General features: G+C 39.5%; 1 protein-coding gene across 1 annotated transcript in view; it reads left to right on the forward strand.

The window, feature by feature from the left end:
• Positions 1-18,217, forward strand: part of SPATA16 (spermatogenesis associated 16) — a 205,164-nt gene that overhangs the window by 97,987 nt on the left and 88,960 nt on the right. The window contains exon 5 of the mRNA XM_041002591.1: positions 16,174-16,258. Coding sequence (XP_040858525.1) covers positions 16,174-16,258 — 85 coding nt within the window. The remainder of the gene's footprint in view (positions 1-16,173; positions 16,259-18,217) is intronic.

An 18,217-nucleotide genomic window follows, 5' to 3' on the forward strand; every position in this document is an offset into this window, starting at 1 on the left:
GCAACTACCTGCTCAGAATCTCTGTAAACACATCTGGTGGCCTCAAGCCACATCCTTATATCCTGGGAAGAGAGTGGAGGTATGTGGACTGTCAGACACAGACAAGCACTATCAATCCATTGTGCAGGTTAAAGAGATGTTGAGCCTCTTGCAACCCACAGGGCAATCCCACATGACAGAGATGTAACAACCAAACATTTTGAATAGTGATCACTGCTAAAACGCTCTGAAAAATAAACCTGATACTACTACTCAATTAGAATTCAAAAGTTCATAAGTAATTTTATCCTTTGCTTTTCTTTCATTGCTGAAATAGTACTTGTTCAATCCGTATCGTCTCAGAAAGCTCATGTTTAAATAGGTATATATAGAATACGTTGACAACGCCACTATGGTGTGCATATACATTGGCTGCGTCAAGAGATGGGTTCTAAGTTTCCCAGGACTAACTTACCATTCTGGGCCTGCCCATGGTTGCTCGCCATACTTTCCTCACTCTCAGTCTGAAGCCCTTGAGAAAAATAGACTGTGATTGGGTGACAGTGCGTTAAATAATCGGTGTGCTTTAACAAACTATAGGAATGCTATATATTCTGAGGGTTTTTTTTTCCCCTATCCAAACAGGGGAATATGAAGGGCAAGCAATGAGTCTATGCTTTGCTTTTCTTCTTTCTAGGAAGTCACAGGACAGTTAGCTCTGGCTACTTTTTTGTAAGCTATTCCTCTGCTGTGAAAGGGTTTATTTTCTGCTCTGAGAAATCTTTATTTCCAACTGCTTTACATTTTATGTTGGCTCCAGAAACTGCTAGTGAGAACTATCAAAAGCAAGATTAAATTCAGGACTACCTATTTTGGTACAGCCAGACTACCCTCCAGCTTTTGTTCCTTATGGTAATGATCTAAGATGGTAGCCTTCATTTTATCCTAATCTTCCTTTAATTTCCTCAAGAAGTGAAATAAAATGGTTTCATTCTTTGCATGGTTAGAGAAACACAGCTTGGGGTCTGGCACTGTGAAACAGTAGGTTAATCCACAAGCTGCACCATCAGCAATCCCACGTGAGTTCCAGTTCAAGTCCTGACTGCTCTGCTTTCTATAGAACTCTCACTAATTTTGAGACCTTTTCCATCTACATGTGAGACCTGGATGGAATTCCAGGCTCCTGGATTTTGCCTGGCCCAGCCCTGCTTGCCCTCTCTCTTCCCTCTCTTCTCCCTATCTTCTTCCACCCTTCCCCTTCTGTACAACTCTGCTTTCTGAATAAATATGAATGTTTAATAAGAAAGAGAGAGAAAAAATATAATATGAATTTGTACTCACACGAAAAAATAAGGACACCCTTTGGTGGCTAGAAAAAAATTCCAAGAAGGAGGCTCCGGTTTGGATTGTGGGAGGGTAGCCTGGGACGGGAGACAAGCTTGTGTGGAAGCATTTCATGGGAGGATTCTCTAAAAAGGAGTGTTTTAAGACTGAGTGCTAATGAAGCATCTCTGAGGTTTACAAAACCCCATAGACACTCTTCAGGGAGTCAGGGCAACGCATTTCATTTGATGATGACCTGTGAGACCAGTCAGACTCCACTGAAAAACTCACTCTTGGCTTCAAGCCAAGCCCATTATTATTTTATCATTATTTATGGTTTCCTTGGGCAGCAGGTACCAGCTCATTCATCTGGAAGTAAAAGACAGTTGAGTTTTAGGTTGTACTTTTCCCACAAGATGAATAGGGCACATCTCTATGGAAAGTGTTCCTTGTCTGAGACTGGAGACATAGGGTCTATGTGTGGTGGCTGGAGCAGGGGAGCCAGGGATGTGCCATACTTAAGACCTAATCATAACCCTCCAATCCATCCTCCTACCTCCATTACCTATGCTGAACTCAGCAGCACAAGCTTGTTACATATCATCTGTCTCATGCTTCCAAGCCCTGCGCTTGTCAATACACTGTGTCTTTGCCCATACGGCTCTTCCTGGCTGCCTTCTGTCTGCTTGGCTAACTCCTGCACATCGCCAACCCTCTAAGCTGCATTAATGAACACATTGATTATTCTACTTCATTCACAGTGATATAATTATCTTTGTGCATGCCTGCCTCCCTATTAGGCCTTAATAATAGGAAATGGCTTATTCATCCTAGAAACTCAGGTTTTGTGGAATGAATGAAAGCATGAAGAACACAAATATAAAGCCAATCAAACCATGAACTCAGATTCCTTCTTCTATCTATGTGCTTCTATAAGTGCCATATTTTCCACCCATCCTGTACATCCTGGGAAGAAGTAGATTCCAATATAAAATGGTAGCTCTTGCAAATATATATCTATAAACATTGATTGCTGACATTTTTTAAATGAGAGGCTCCCAAGTTACTTTCCATGCCAAAAATTCCATGAATGTTCATCATATCTTAAGGTTAAGGTCCAAATTTGCCTCAAATCCAAGCTCTGTTATACTCTGTCTCATGCATCATTTTCTGGCTTTTTTTTTCCTTTCTTCCTGTATATCAATCTGTTTCTTCTTAGATCCTACATTAATTTAAGAAAAAAAAAAAAAAAACCTGTGGCCTGTGCTGTGGCATCTTAGGTTACACCCCTGTCTGTAGCGCCAGTATCCATGTGAGTGCCAGTTCACAGTTCAAGTCCTGGTACAGATCCTTTCTAATACACCTAAGGATGCAGCAGAAGATAACTCAAATGGCCCCTGCAACCACAGAAGATCATGGCGTCCCTTAGAGAAGTGAGCTAGCATGTAAAAGATCTCTCTCTCTCTCTCTTTGTCTCTCCTTCTCCATTTCTCTGTAATTCTGCCTTTCAAATAAAGAATCTTTTTTTTAAAAGATTTATTGTTATTATTTTTTTTATTGGAAAGGCAGATATACAGAGAGGAGAGACAGAGAGGAAGATCTTCCATCCAATGATTCACTCCCCAAGTGAGCACAACGGCCAATGCTATGCCGATCCGAAGCCAGGAGCCTCTTCCGGGTCTCCCACGCGGGTGCAGGGTCCCAAAGCTTTGGGCCGTCCTCGACTGCTTTCCCGGGCCACAGGCAGTGAGCTGGAAGGGAAGCGGGGCTACTGGGATAGAACCGGCGCCCATATGGGATCCTGGGCGTGCAAGGCGGGGAGCTTAACCACTTGCGCCACCACGCCGGGCCCCAAATAAATAATCTTTTAAAAATAATTTACCTTCAATGTCCTTGCATGTAGGATGCAAAAAATAAATAAAGGCCTCTTTGCTTTATTTGAATTTGTTCTTCATTTTGTTTGTAAGGCAGAGAGAGAAGGAGAGCACTGCCATTGCTGAGTCAGGCCAAAGTCCAGAGCCACCCAGATGCTCTCCACATTCATGACAGAGACCAGGTACTTGAGCCATTGCCTGGTGCCTCAGGGTTCCAACAAGCAGGAATGTGGAACTGGATTCCCAGTCATCTCGGTATGGGGACATCCTAAGGGGTATCAGAGTCACTGCGCCAAGCCCCAGCAGAGGTCACCTCTTCTTCATCATCATTAGACTGGAAAGCAAGCATTCCCCTGTTTAAAATCCTACAGCACTTAGGATCTGCTCTTCTTAAGTAACACTTAACAGTTTCATAGCTTTGCGTGACTATAAAATGCCTTATATTTTTATTGCTTTATTTTTCACAGATGTCGTATAAACAGAGAATTTGGAAATTCATATTGGTTACATTATGTCACTATATTTTTTTAATGTTTTCCTGACTCTAAATATTATCTACCACAATAAAATAATTGACATTTTATGTATCTAGGCTCCACAATAAATAATTTGATGTATTTGGGCTCTACACAGAAAAAAAAAAAAAAAGAAGTAAAATTAGGGGCCAGAGTTTTACTTAGCAGTTACGAAGCTGGTTAGGAAGTTTATGCCTCAGAAATACCAGGGTTGAACATCCAGCTCAGCTTCCTGTAGACCATATAGACCATGAGAAGGAATGGTGATGGCTCAGCTCACTGGGTTTCTGTCACCCTTAATAGAGCCTGGAATGAGCTCCTGCCTCCCAGCTTCAAGCCCATCCCTTACTCAGCCATTGAGGGCATATAGGGAATGGACCAGCAAACGGGAGCTCAGTATCTCTTTCCCCTCTTGCTTGCTCAAATCAATACATAACAGGGGGTTTAATTTTAAAATAAGAGCTAACCTGTGCATAATCAGAAATGAGTTCTGTTAATTAATTCAGGTCTCTTCAACCAGACCTTTTAATGAATGATGGCATTTCTCTCAACAAGGCCAATAAAGAGAGAAAAAAAAATGAGTTGTTCCAATTAATAATCCGGAACTAAGAAAACACAAGTCTGCTGGTAAAACGAGCATGGGACGGAGATAAGGAAGGAACATGAGGCATCAGCAGACAGTAGTGTTACTGCTTAATCAATCATGGAGATGTTGGTTTCAGAGCGTACAGCAATAGTCAACAGTTTGAAAAGAGATTAGCATCAAGGAGCTCCAAAATAATAATACCAGCCCCATAAAGGTGTACAAGAAAAGAATGGCAACAAAAAGAAAAATGGTTAAGGGGTCAAAATTTGGTTCCAAATGCAGCTGAATAAATCTTTATCTTACCACTTACTTCTTGAAACATCATGCTATCTAAGCACTGTCATGTTTTCATTGCCTGAAGTAAAAATTAAATGAAATGTAAAAGTAATTATTATATACAAGTTAAGCTCTCAATAAATATTGAATAAGTTACAAAGGAGTAGCAGTAATACTATTACATTGTTTATTACAGCTAGTTAGGAATCAATAAACAGGAAATATCTGAAATTTTGGGCCAGTAGGCAAGCAGTGAACTTCAAGAAAATTTCTCCTCCAATACTGGACAGTCTTTCAGCAGCAAGAATGTGTAGGACCCATGAATAATCAAAATCCGAGGCTACAATCAAATTAGAAAATTATTAATTCAATTGGGTCTGCCAAGGGTAGAGAATTGATCTCAGGAATAATGTCCTGCTATTAGAATTAGGCACTTGGGCATAGAGGTAGTCTAGATACAAGAGTCCAGAGACCAAATAGGAGTTTCTCTAATAAGTCAACTGCTGAAACACGTGAACTCGGAGCACTGTAGGGACTGAGCTTCTAGGATTAGGACAAAGAAGTGAGAAAGGAAGAAATGGTAAGCAAAGTGATGCCCAAACAAAAAGCAGACAACAATGGATTATCTGCAGGGTAATCTCTTCAATAATAGTGTTTGTAAAACCAAAGATAGATAGATAGATAGATAGATAGATAGATAGATAGATAGATAGATAATACATATATTCATGTATGTGTATAGTCAAATACATATTACATATGTGCACACATACACATTACATATGTACACACACAAGTGTGTGAGTGTAGAAGAATGAAATTAGATCCACAGTTCTCACCATATACAAAAGTCAACTCAAGATGGATCAGAGACTTCAATTTAAGACCTGAGACCGTGAAGTTGCTGCAAGAAAATACAGGGGAAACAATCCAGGACATTGGCATAAGGAATGACTTCTTGGATAAGATCCCCAGAGCAAAGCTTAAAAAACCATTTTATAACCATTTTAAACTTAGAAACTTCTGCATGACAAAAGAGTCAGTAAAATTAAAAGACAGCTGAGAGACTGGGAAAAAATATTTACAAGCCACCTACCCAGCAAAGGATTACTATGCAGAACATATCAGTAATTTAAAAAAATGTAACAGCCAAAACACCCATTTTTAAAATGTGTAAAGGGTGCTGGTGAGGATATGGAAAAAGGGGAACACTTTCATACTGCTGCTGAAATACAAATTAGTTCAGTCAGTGTGGAAAAGGCTATGGAGATTTCTGTATACGCTAGAAAGAGATTTCCCATGTAATCGAACAATTCCATTTCTGGGTATATACCTGAATTCACGAGCACCCCCTTTCAAAGACGTAGCAGCACTCTTCACAATAGCCAAAATATGGAAACACCAGGCTGCCCTTTATCATGAGTAGATAAAGAAAATGTGGTATAGATGACAATGGAATATTACTCAGCCATAAAAACAAATAAAAGTCTGCCATTTGCAATAACCTGGAAACAACTGGAGACATCATATTGAGTGAAGTAAGCCAGGCACAGAAAGACGAAAACATGTTTCTCTCTTTTACATAGAATCTAATATTTCACAACGAAAAAGAAAGAAGCAAAAGCAGATGAAGAGAAAAATGTCAGTGTATAGCAGTATTGCTGCAAATATCATTTTGTAAAACTGTTTTTTACCTTTGTCAAGCCACTGGTTAAGAACGCTGTTCTACTATAGTTTTAGTGATCTGTGATTACTTTAAAATGTACTGTATATGCCTCAAATACTCCTTCTTCTATTCAACTATTGTTTATAGTCATTTGTCTATATTCCTACTTAACTCAGATCTTTTTGCCTTTTACAAGTTAAACTTTGATTCAGTGAAGCATTAAGCCTTTTTACTGTAATGTAAGTTTAAACTATTATCTCAAAAACCAAAAAAGAGGGAAAGAGAGTGAGGGTGGGAGGGAGAGAATATTGTTATATTCTTAGAATCGTAGCTATGAACTCTACTGAATCTGTTTAAAAGTTAATTTAAGAACATTTTTAAAGCAGCAGCACAGAGTATCTGATGTACACCACCACTCTGATGCTGGGGGCAGACACTACTAGAAGCTAGTTCACCTGCAAACAGCCAACTTCAAGAGATAGTTTTTGAGGAGGTGATTAAGGCTGAGGCTCTTAAAGGAGGAGTCGTGGGCCTGGCATGGTAGGATAGTGGCTTAAGTCCTCCCTTTGAATGTGCCAGTATTCCATATGGGTGCTGGTTCTAATCCCGGCAACCCTGCATCCCATCCAGCTCCCTGCTTGTGACCAGGTAAAGCAGTCGAGGACGGTCCAAAGCCTTGGGACCCTGAACCTGGAAGAGTTCCTGGCTCCTGGCTTTGGATTGGCTCAGCTCCAGCTATTGTGCCTGCTTGGGGAGTGAATCATCAGACAGAAGATTTTCCTCACTATCTCTCCTCCTCTATGTATATCTTACTTTGCAATATAAATAAATTTTTAGAAAAAAAGAGGAGGTGTGTCCTGGCTTGTCCAGGTGATCCTCATCAATTCAAGTAGACATTAAATCAGAGGACCTTACCCAGCTGAGTTTATAAAGGAGTGAGCCATAGTGGCAGAATGGTCAGATGCAAGGGTGCTGATGCAAAGGGGCTAAAACCAAGAGTACAGGCAGCCCTGGGAAAGACATTGAGACGTGTTCTCCCATCAGACCTCCAGCACCAGACACATCTTAATCCTGTGAAGAATATGTTAAACTCCAAACCCTAAAACTCTCAGATAATAAACTTGTGTCGTTTGAAGGAGAGGGGGTGATGAGTAAAAAAGGTTTTGAGCTCATCCCATTTCCCAGGAATTACACTGTAGCAATGACCTCCCATGGCCATCTAAATCGGAACTTGCAAAACCACATGCAATAATGATGAGGCTGTCTGCCATTCAGAAGGGCAATCACTAATTGCAGGTGGCCACTGGGTACCGTACGTATGTCCTTGTGATTGAGAAATTGCATTTTTATATTTAAAGTTGAACTTATTTCACAATAAATGACCACTTAAGCCTCTAGGCTCCCATTTTATTGTTTAACTCTTTTATTATTATTTTAGATGATATCTATACAGTTGATCAGGGTGGGAAGGATCTAAGATCAGGGAGAAGTGGGTATGATCATTGTTTTCAAGCTTTCTATTTCTTCTTCCCGTTTCTGCGGGAGAGGGGAGACAGGAGGATAGGCCATACCCCACCTCCCAACCATTCCAGTACCCAAGGATTGGGAAAGGCCACCTAATATTACACCAGGGTCACAATGTGGCACATGCTTTGAAGGTTCTGCCCAGGAGAATGCAATAGTTCAGAAATGTTGTCAATCTCACTGATCTATGGATGAGGAATCCCTTCCAAGGTCCCGGCTGCCACAGTCGACCTTAGACCCAGCACCCACCATGAAATGGGTGTCCCAGGCCCCTCCAGATCCACCCCCACTACCCACCCAGGCTCACAGATCCAGCACCGCAGAGGCAGCAGGTTCCCGTTTTAGATGGCACCAATCTAGAAAAAGAAAGCAATAAACAAGTAAACTGACAAGAAAATACAGAATGTAAAGTGAACACAGAAAAGGATGTGGTGTGTCTGAGGATTGGCCAGGCAGGAAAACGTGACCAGAGAGTGACGGGAAATGTCCTGAGGAGGAAAACGGGGATGACTCATTGGAAGGCTGCAGATCACCAGAGCGGTCTGGATTGCGTTGGAAGTAATTTGTTTACATTTTGAAAAGAACACTGTGCCTGACTACTGTATGGAAAATGTGTGAGCCTGCAAAACAATGCTTCCTCTGTTATGCACGCCTGCGTCTGCTGGAGTGGCTTTGCTAGTTCAGCTCATCTCATAATCAGAAAAACATCTTTTATATGAAAAAAAGGAGGAACTCAACAAGATGAAAAGGCAGCTGTGAAACTCAGGTCTGACAAATAAAAGTATCCATGGAGAAAGATTACAGCAACTGAGGTAATTAATTAACCCAGGGAAAAGAAGATTAATAAAATTATCAGAAGAATGTTAAGAATTGCTATTCTTCCAATAAGGTCTGGCTGCGCTACTAGAGAGAGAACTAAAGATAATACTGGATAAAGAACTGAAGGGAGTGAATGAACCTGCAGAAGATGCTCCTTACAGTTGTGAGGCTCTGGGACCAGTGCAGAAAGCAGGCAGTGTCCTTCTGCGGAGGTCTTTAAAACAGAGTAGATTCCCATCACTTTCATCTGAAAGGTTTAAGTGTGACCCTGCCTAAAGGCAAGGTGATGAACAGAATGACTTTTCAAGGTCCTAGCCAGGCGGTCCAATGAGACCACATAGCTCATGGTGTACGGTGATTTTCGTTTTGTTTACCCATGTCTTATTGTTTTACACCACCATGTGGCCACACTGAGTAAAAATGTTGTACACTGTGAATATAAACAGAGGCCTTAGAAATATTCTAGCTGTAAAATCACCCAGCATGAAAGTGCTTTTATTCATGATTATTTTGTGGTATTCCATTGGAGAATGAAACTAATACCTATCTAATTAACAGTAACATGTCAAATTCCTTTACTGTGTGTTTGCCATTTTAAAGGAACAAGATGTAGTTCCCCATAAGCTGAACTCAATACATAAAACACTTTCATCTTAAACATATATATGCAAAATTAGTTTCTAATCCTTTTACATGTAGCAGATGTACCAAGTAAATGAAATGTGCCTTCAGAAACAATGTTCTAAAATGAACTCAAGCCTGGTATCAAACTTAGCAGATTTGCTTATAGGAAAGCAATAACTATTGACACATGGCTGAAGGCATCATGTTAAAAACAGCTTCAGATATAACAGACTACCCAAACATGCTTTCTCTTACCTTTCTCTTAAATTTATGTAACAACTACACCAGCATCTGTTTGCATTTGCTAGACTTTCTCGTGTGCTAACTTATTATACTTTACGTTAGACAAATTAGATTGTCACTCCATCACTATGACAATTCTGTAATAAACCATCGATTATGACCAGTGAGGTGCCCCAGGTTAAGCTACGTAACTCAGATGCTTTTCAGCATATAATTTGTTTTTGAAAGTTTAAGTAAATGTCACTAATGTCATTTATTTAAGCTTAAATAAATGACATTAATTCACCCAATACTTACCATCTGCCAGATTTTATTTAAAAAAAAAACATGTTTATTATGATAGAAAAGTCTTGAAATTCATGCATTTCTTTTCATGATTTGTATTCCCATGAATTTTTTCTCTTTTTTTAATTTCATTTCATTTTATGACACAGTTTCATAGGCTCTGGGAATCCACCAACCTCCTCCCCAAACTTTCCCCCTTATGGTGGATTACTCCACCTTGTTGCAGTATTATAGTTCAAATCCAGTCATGATTCTTTCTTTGCAATCATGTACCATGCATAGAGTCCAGCATCTAATTGCCCAAATAAATTGAACAGTTTCTTCCGGAGACCATCTCTGGTCTGAAGGTAAAGCTGGCAGAATATCATTCCATCCAGTGAAAAGCCACAACATAACTTCCACAACAATTTACAACTTTATGGAGTTAATTGACATGGTATTGAATAACCAATATGTTAGAAAATGCAAGTTCTTAACCACATCCTGTGACTACTTCATTGACATCTCAATTTTAGTTTATACACAACCAGCTGCTATACGCCTTAAAATGGCTATAGGGTACTATTCAGCTGTGTCGTGTCTATTTTCATTTAATCTGCCAGATTTTATTCAAGACATTGTAAGAGGTAAAGTAGTGCATAAAACAAAAATGCCTGCCTTCAGCGAGCATGCTCTCCAGCCGACAGCCTGAGAGTAAACACTTTAGGTTTGACGAACCATAGCATTGCTGTCACAGCCATACAACTCTCCTATTACAGAAAAAAAGCAGTGAATACATGAATACTGGATGTTTAAATGAGATTCATTTATTACTCATAATGAGTACCAAATAACCTTTAACAATAACAAACACGGATGGCAGATTAGATGTGGCCCACAGGTTGTAAAGGAAACAACAATAAAAACTCTGCCGAATAATAATAAATAGTACTTTGAAGGGTGAGAAAAGCAAGGAAGAGTATAAATGGTGTTGCAGTAGGAAGACAGCAGGGTCCTCCCGGAGAAAGAGCTGAATGAAGGAGGTGAGCAAAGAGAGTCAAGTGAAAAATCCTGGAGGCAAAAGTGCGTCTTCCTGGAGAAGAGCAAGGTCAACAATTTGGAGCAGCCTGAGCTAAGGATGTCAAAAGGAGCCTGTGACTAGATGACCCAGGATTCAAACGCCATGACGCAGACTTTGCCCGAGAGAGACAGGAAAGCTCTGTAGTTTCGAGAATAGCAGTGGCTTGCTCCGGCACATTAATTTTAATTCTATCACCTTGGCTTCTCTGTTCACTCTGAGTGAAAGGCAGGGAACTCATTTGGAGGCTGCTGTGATAACCCATTGGAGAGACTTTGAACCAGATGATCGGGGAGGAAACTATGAGAGGTTATAGGATCTGAATGGGTTAAAGATAAGTTGGATAATGGTCAAAGTCAGAGGAAGAGGGGTTAATGGTCTCCACCATGGATTTTTTTTTTTTGCTAGAGAAACCAAATAAATGGGGATAAAATAACTAGATTTGGAGAAGGGAAGAGAAAGAAGTTCAGAGTTGAAGTTCAGTAAAAATCACACTTGAATTCTATAAGCTGCTAAATATAAAAATGAAAATAGACACGAGACAGCTGAATAGCACCCTATAACCATTTTTAGGTTTATAGCAGCTGGTAGTATATATACTAAAATTGAGATGTCAATGAAGTAGTTACAGGATGAGGTTAAAAACTTGCATTTTCTAACATGTTTGTCACTCCATACCATGTTAATTAACTTCATGATGTTAGTAACTTCTGTATTTCTTCCCGGTGCTGAAGCTCCCAAAGAAACTGTTGGATTTGTCTGGACAATAAGATGCTGGACTCTCTGCATGGTCTATGCCTGCAATGAAGGAATCATGACTGGTTATGATCTGTACTACTTAACAATATGGAGGAATTCAGTATGGCGGGGAGAGTTGGGGAGGGAATGGGGGAATCCCAGAGCCTATGAAATTGTGTCATAAAATGAAATAATTAAAAAAAAGAAGAAGTTCAGGGTTGAAAGTTTGATTCCCAACAGGTATCACAGCAGAGATACTGAGACAGAAGCTTCTACAGATTGAGGAGATCCAGGAAGAGGTTTAGACTTAATGTGTAAATGCAAAAGTTTTCAATGTGTATATAAATAGTGTTTAAAACCATAAAACTGATGAGTCCACCTAGAGAGTGAGTATGAAGAGAAAGTGAAAAGTAAAACCATTATACCCAGTGTACTCTAAAGTTAGGAACCCGGAAAACTAAGGGAGCATCGGCAAGGGAGACGGAAAAAGAACATCCAGTAAGTAGGAGGGAAACCAAGAGCCAAATGGGAAAGAGTGCAGTGGAGGAAAGACTGCACAATTGCATTGCATGTACTGAGAGTGCGTGTAAAATGAAGATTGGGAATGGAACACAGCATAGCCAAACATGAAGACCACCAGCAGCACTGACAAGGAACAGCCTCCAGGAGGTGGGAGGAATGAGAGCCCCACTGCAGAGGTCCCAGGGCCCACCTCATAGAGAAGGCACGGCACTTTCTCAAGACGTCTAGAGGACCTTTGTTTTATAGTAAAATAAATAACTAGCATAGTAACTGGATGGGTGAGTGAAATAAGAGACGTTCTTGGAAATTTTGCTTTAAGGTGGGAGAATTAACAGCCTTTGTGTGTGCTGGCAGGAAAGCCCAAGAAGCAAAGCAGAAATTGAAAGAGAAAAGAAAACAGAGTGAGAGCATTTCTGGTGGTGAGTCTGTGGATAGACACAGTTGGACAAGATCTAGGGAGAAAGTGGGTAGGTTGAACTAAACTATCGTCAGTGCTTCAATTTGGTGCTTAACACTTAGCAGAAGCTTAAGGCTGACAGATACTGGACCACCAACTGTCAGGTAAAAGGATTTGGGCTCATCACGAAGGCTCTGTTGGTTAATCCTCCACATCAAACTTCAGCATCCCATTTAGGCACTGGTTTTCCTGTCCTGGCTGCTCCACTTCCCATCCTGCTCCCTGCCTGTGGTGTGGGAAACAGCAGAGGATAGCTCAAGTCCTAGGGAGCAGCCTGCACACATGTGAGAGATCCAGAAGACGCTCCTAGCTCCTGGTTTCAGATCAGCTCAGCTCCAGCCATTGCAGCCATTTAGGGAGTGAACCAGTGAATAGAAGATCTTTCTCTCTGTCTCCCCTTCTCTCTGTAAATCCGCTTTTCCAATAAAAACAAATCTTTAAAAAAAGATGGGGTGTTGAAGAACATGATTTTGCAGCTCCAACATGGCCACAATATTCAGTAAATTAGTCAAACTAAAATGAATCAAGTCGTGACAATGAAATAAAGATAGCAACAACACTTAATCTTGTTGACTAGCATCCAGGATATTGATTTAAATATAAACAGTAACTGCAGGAGTGGGAAGAATGATGGTTTACCGTTTTGATTAACATGATGACTATGCCAGAACCAGGGTCCTACACAGTACTTGATTCCTTGTAGTTGCTCAACAGGTTGATTAATTAATTATCTTTGCCTTTGTAAATTCAGCATCATAAAAAAGGCTCCTGTCTCTTGGTTCTCAAACATCGTGTGGCATAATGTAATTTCCATGTTCTTCTCATCACCTTCCACAGACTTTAACTGAGTCATAAAAACTGAGCTGTAGAGCACAGCTATGAGTTGTGATAAGACAGAGAACCACTCAAAGGAAGGTGGGTGGTAACAGTATAGCAACCATTTCCACTGGGAAGAAAATGAGTTGGAGCAACAGCTATCTAAATTGTGCTCCTAATAGGAATCCACCTCTACGCCAAGTGTGGGAAGAAATACACCAAATTTATGAAATGTATCTCAGCAAATAAGTAGCTTTAGGAAACTACATTTTGGTATTTGGTCCTGTTGTTCTTTTACTCTTATAATAATTGTGCCTCACTGAGGTCTGACAGGTAACAAATTTCAGTGCCTTTTAATTCTGTTTCCATATAAATTTGGAACTGTGTACCTTTGGAAAAAGACTGAATCCCCTGGTGTAATAAAGTACTTTGGAATGTAGCAAACAATTTGACACTACATCATTACAGAAAAAAGTAAGTCTTGAAACACGTTAATAAAAATGTGAAATCATCTAATTTTACATCAGTGAAGTCAAAACCAAATCACCAAAAACACTGACAAGGCTGAAAAGTGCTAGGAACCAGCTACGGGGTTCTTTCTGATTGCCCCTAACAGTTGTTTCAATCCAAGGACGTGCTCACCAACTTTATACAACCTGTCCCAGTTTAGCTTTCGTTCGACCACAGCCTCTGGGTCTGTGATTCAGCATTATGTTTCATATTTTCTGAATGCTGCTTAGTCATTTTAGTGTGATGTGTTACATTGTTCCTAAAAATAAAGAAAGTGAGTTAGCTAAAGGGGCCTATGGCTCTAATGCACTCACACAGAAGTTGACATCTGACTATGGATTGACAGTTCCATAAATGTGCACCCCTGGTAGCTCAGCTTAGTCATTTTTTTTTTCAGAGCCACTCAAAATCTCTCAAATATGGCCTATTCCGTGTTCTGTTAATAAATTCTTATTGAAACACAGCCACAGGAATTTGTTTGTATTTGTCTATAACTTCTTCCACAGGCAAAGTTGTGAGACCACATGGCCTACAAAGACTGAGATATTTGCAATCTAATCCTTGCCAGAAAAGACCTAGCCACCTTGGCAGGAGTGGGAACTACTGAGACCAGCTGCTATCTGAGGCCCACACATCCACTTGGAATGGCCTTACAAAGCATACACAAGCCAGACTTGGGTTTGAATTGTCTGAATAGCAGGCTGGTTTTTAAACTGATGCTGTTATATATCCCACAGATGATTCTGGAAATATCCAAACAGCCCTTGCCAGAAGAAAGGTTCCCACCCCCTGGCAGTAACCAGCATCCTGGTTAAGCAAGGCTTATTGCGCCACACTTACATATCCAAATGCTAATGGGATGAGGAGTCATAATACAAACCAAGCCTTCACTGAGAGTAGCCAAATTCTGTTAAAGGAGTAAGATGTGTACATTGCATTGATTTCTTATATTTGGAATTAATCAAATAAGTCCTTGATAGATAAGAGCTATCTACATGGCACGTAGACTTTGGTTTTAGGTTGCCATGAGAAAAATCTGAATATTTCTATATCAAAATGCCAACATTTGAAATGCACTTTCGCCCTTATAAAGTTGATTATTTTGTGGCCCATAAATATTCATACAACATCAAAATCACCTCGCTTTATCTTATTACAAGAAAATATGAAAGAATTATCTAAAAAGTAGTTATTCTTAAATTGTTACCATTTATTTGAAATCTTAGCAGGCAGCTTCTTTCTAGCACCATATGTCGAAGAAGAAAAATAGCTCATCAAGTAACCCTTGAAATGCCAATGCCTGTTGCCATTGTTGATTTTTTTTTTAATTTTAATTTTGTCTGGCCTGAGCAAGAATCTAAACTTTTTCATTCTCTTACCAGAGTACAACAGTAAGTGTATAGTTTCTGTGCCATAGACAACCTATATTTAGGGAAAGAACATTTCTAATTCAATTTACAATAGTGTCAAGAAACAGCATGTATCTGCAGGCAAAGATAACAGAAGCATTCTGGGATACCCGGTGTAGCCCTACTTAAATAAATAAACTTTTGGTACCTAATGATTAGGTACACAGGATTATTATATGTTTAATTGGCTAACGTGACAATTTGGAATTACAACTAGTCACATCTAATTGGATTTGCAGTCTCTGGAGAAAAGAAATAGCGAGGCCCACCAGACAGTCATAAAAGGAAACTGTTTTTCCAAAGGGTGTTAAGTAATACATTCCTATCCAATGCATAACAGTGTGTAATATCTCTTCAGCTTAATAAGACAAATGCAGTAGTCACATACAAGTTACTGAAACCAATTCCATTAGACCTGAAGGTTAGTGGAGGGGATTATTTGTTGAATTTGACATGTTGTTTTTTTTTTTCACTTTCAATTTTAGAAAAGTTGATTTAATCAGAGGTGAATAATCTTTCAGTGGGTAAAATCTGAGATACACTTAAATACCAGCATAATTATCACTCTATGCCATGTGAAGTTGAAAGGAATTTTAAAGTTCATGAAATCTGTACTGCTCTGCAAATGCTTAATGCAAAGCTACTCAAACAGAGCCCTCTCTTAGTCTTTAAATATTCTTACGCCATAAAAATATGGAAAATATTTTGAAGACGAATCGCTTGCTGTTTTTATTGTTTTAGAATAGGTAGCTACACACACACACACACACAAATCCTATTCGGTATTCTAAAAATAGGATTCATATTTTTGCCCAATATGAGTCTAGCCAAATTTACACATTATACAATCTTCTTCCTCAATGTTTGTATACGCTGCCTGTTACAGCTACTCTTCAGTCATATTAATTCATTTCTTTTTCAAGAAAAAAAAAATCTGTCCTTGTTCTTAGGAGTGCCATGATTGCTGACTACATGTTCTGGCTTGGTGGAGGAGGTGACCAGTGTGTAAGCAAGCTCATCAGACTCTACTGGCAGGTAAAAATCGATGCTCCACCGAAGAAAGGGGAGCCCATCTCATTCTAAGAATCGAAGTGAACAATTTGTGCTTAACCACTGCTGGAAAAAAAGGACATCTGGCATATCCATCAGAAAGATGCTACCTAGGTGTAATGTCTTGATAATGAAGTAGATTTCCTGAGACTAATTTTAAGGGTAAAATTCCAGGTTGTTAACCTTTGGCCCATACTTCAGTTTTACAATCCCATATAAATTTTAGACATTCAAGGAACTATTTTTCCCAGGTCTGCTGCTATAATGACATAATGCTTTGAAAGGTGAACATTGTGTTTTCATAGATTTTTATTATTGATCTATGACCTGTAAAAGCAGATGCTGAAGGTAGCATCAATTATGTAACAGAGGAAGATGCAAAGATCAGATATAGTTGTTGGGTAGCATTTACCACTTGAAACACCCCCATTAGCAACCTGCACATCATCTTTGTCATTTATTATTCAAAATGGCATCAAGAAGTCATCAAGGTCACTTGGATGCCAAGAGTGACAATTTCTTACAATTATAAAAAGAATTTAAATGTGCTAACTTTTTTTTTCACGAAAATCACAAGCTATTAATCTGTCATAGGTTAGAGCAACGCATTGAATTTATTTGATTTTTCCTAGTTGAGTGTAGTAAGTGGATACTCAACCTGTATTTATTTAGAGAATGAACAAATTAAGCCAAACATTAATCGGGAATGCAGTATTTGTCAGTTCTCAAGAGGACTCAAATGCTTTAATAAAATGTCCTCCTCTTGCCCATTTCTGCTACCTATTTGTTCAGACCTAGTAATGCTTTACAGCAATTTATTCACAAGCTCAAAAGCGACTACTACAGCTCGTATGTTCCAAACATCGTAAGAAAAGTATCCTTAAATCATCAGAAAATCAATACATTCTTGAAAGGAAAATTTTGATTTCTTGATCACTTTTAAAAATAATAGTTACTGAGGCCAGGATAGTGGCACAGTAGGTTAAGCCTCCAACTGAAATGCAGGCATTCCCAGATGGGTACCAGGTCATGACCTAGCCACTCAACTTCCAGTCCAGTTGGAAGAATCTGAAAAAATCTGAAAAAACAAAGAAGATGCATGAAAAGATGTCTCAAGTGTTGGGGCCCCTGTCACTTTTATGGGAGACCAGGACGGAATTCCTGGCTCTGACTTCAACCTCACTAAATGCCATGATAGGCTCGCTCTCTCTCTCTATCTCTCTCTCTCCCCGCCCCCTCTCTCCCTCTCTTTCTCCTCCCTTTCTCTCTCTCTCTCTCTCTCTCTCTCTCTGTTCCTCCTTTTCCCATATACCCTTTCTGCTTCCTGCTTTGCCATCCTCTTTGTGTCACTCTTCCTTTCAAATGAATAAAATATATATATATATATTTTTAAACCAATAAATATAATACAACACAATTTAACTCTTCTGCATTAATAAAAGATTCACACACACACACACACTCCTACTTCCTGGGACAAGCATTCCACACACAGCTGAGACAGCACTTGGAGTGCCTGCATGCTATGCAGGGTTCCTTGTTTCTTGCTAAAGCTTACCCTAAAAGGTAGTAGGCAGTGCCCATGTAGTGGAGCCCTATCAACCACATGAGAGAGAGGGGTTGAGTTCCAGACTTCTAGCTTCAGCGTGGAAGCTGGCTTGGCTTCGGTGGACATTTGTGGAACGAATCAGTGGATGGAAGATCTCTTCTCATATACTTCTTTCCCTTTCCCTTGCTCTTTTATCTTTTTCACCCTCTGTCTGCATTTCAAGTAAACAAGAATAAATTCATAACAATCATTAAAAACTCATTGTTCCATTTATATTCCATTTCTCTCTTTTAATTCTACGTAACAGCATAATGTGAAAGACCATTTGCAAATTAGATTTGCTTCAGCACAAAATTCAATACCAATTAACTATCCATCCTGGGACAAGCTGTTCT

This window comes from Ochotona curzoniae, unplaced genomic scaffold (assembly GCF_017591425.1).
Source record: "Ochotona curzoniae isolate NIBS_2020 unplaced genomic scaffold, NIBS_Ocur_1.0 scaffold_2587, whole genome shotgun sequence".
Taxonomy (NCBI): Eukaryota; Metazoa; Chordata; class Mammalia; order Lagomorpha; family Ochotonidae; genus Ochotona; species Ochotona curzoniae.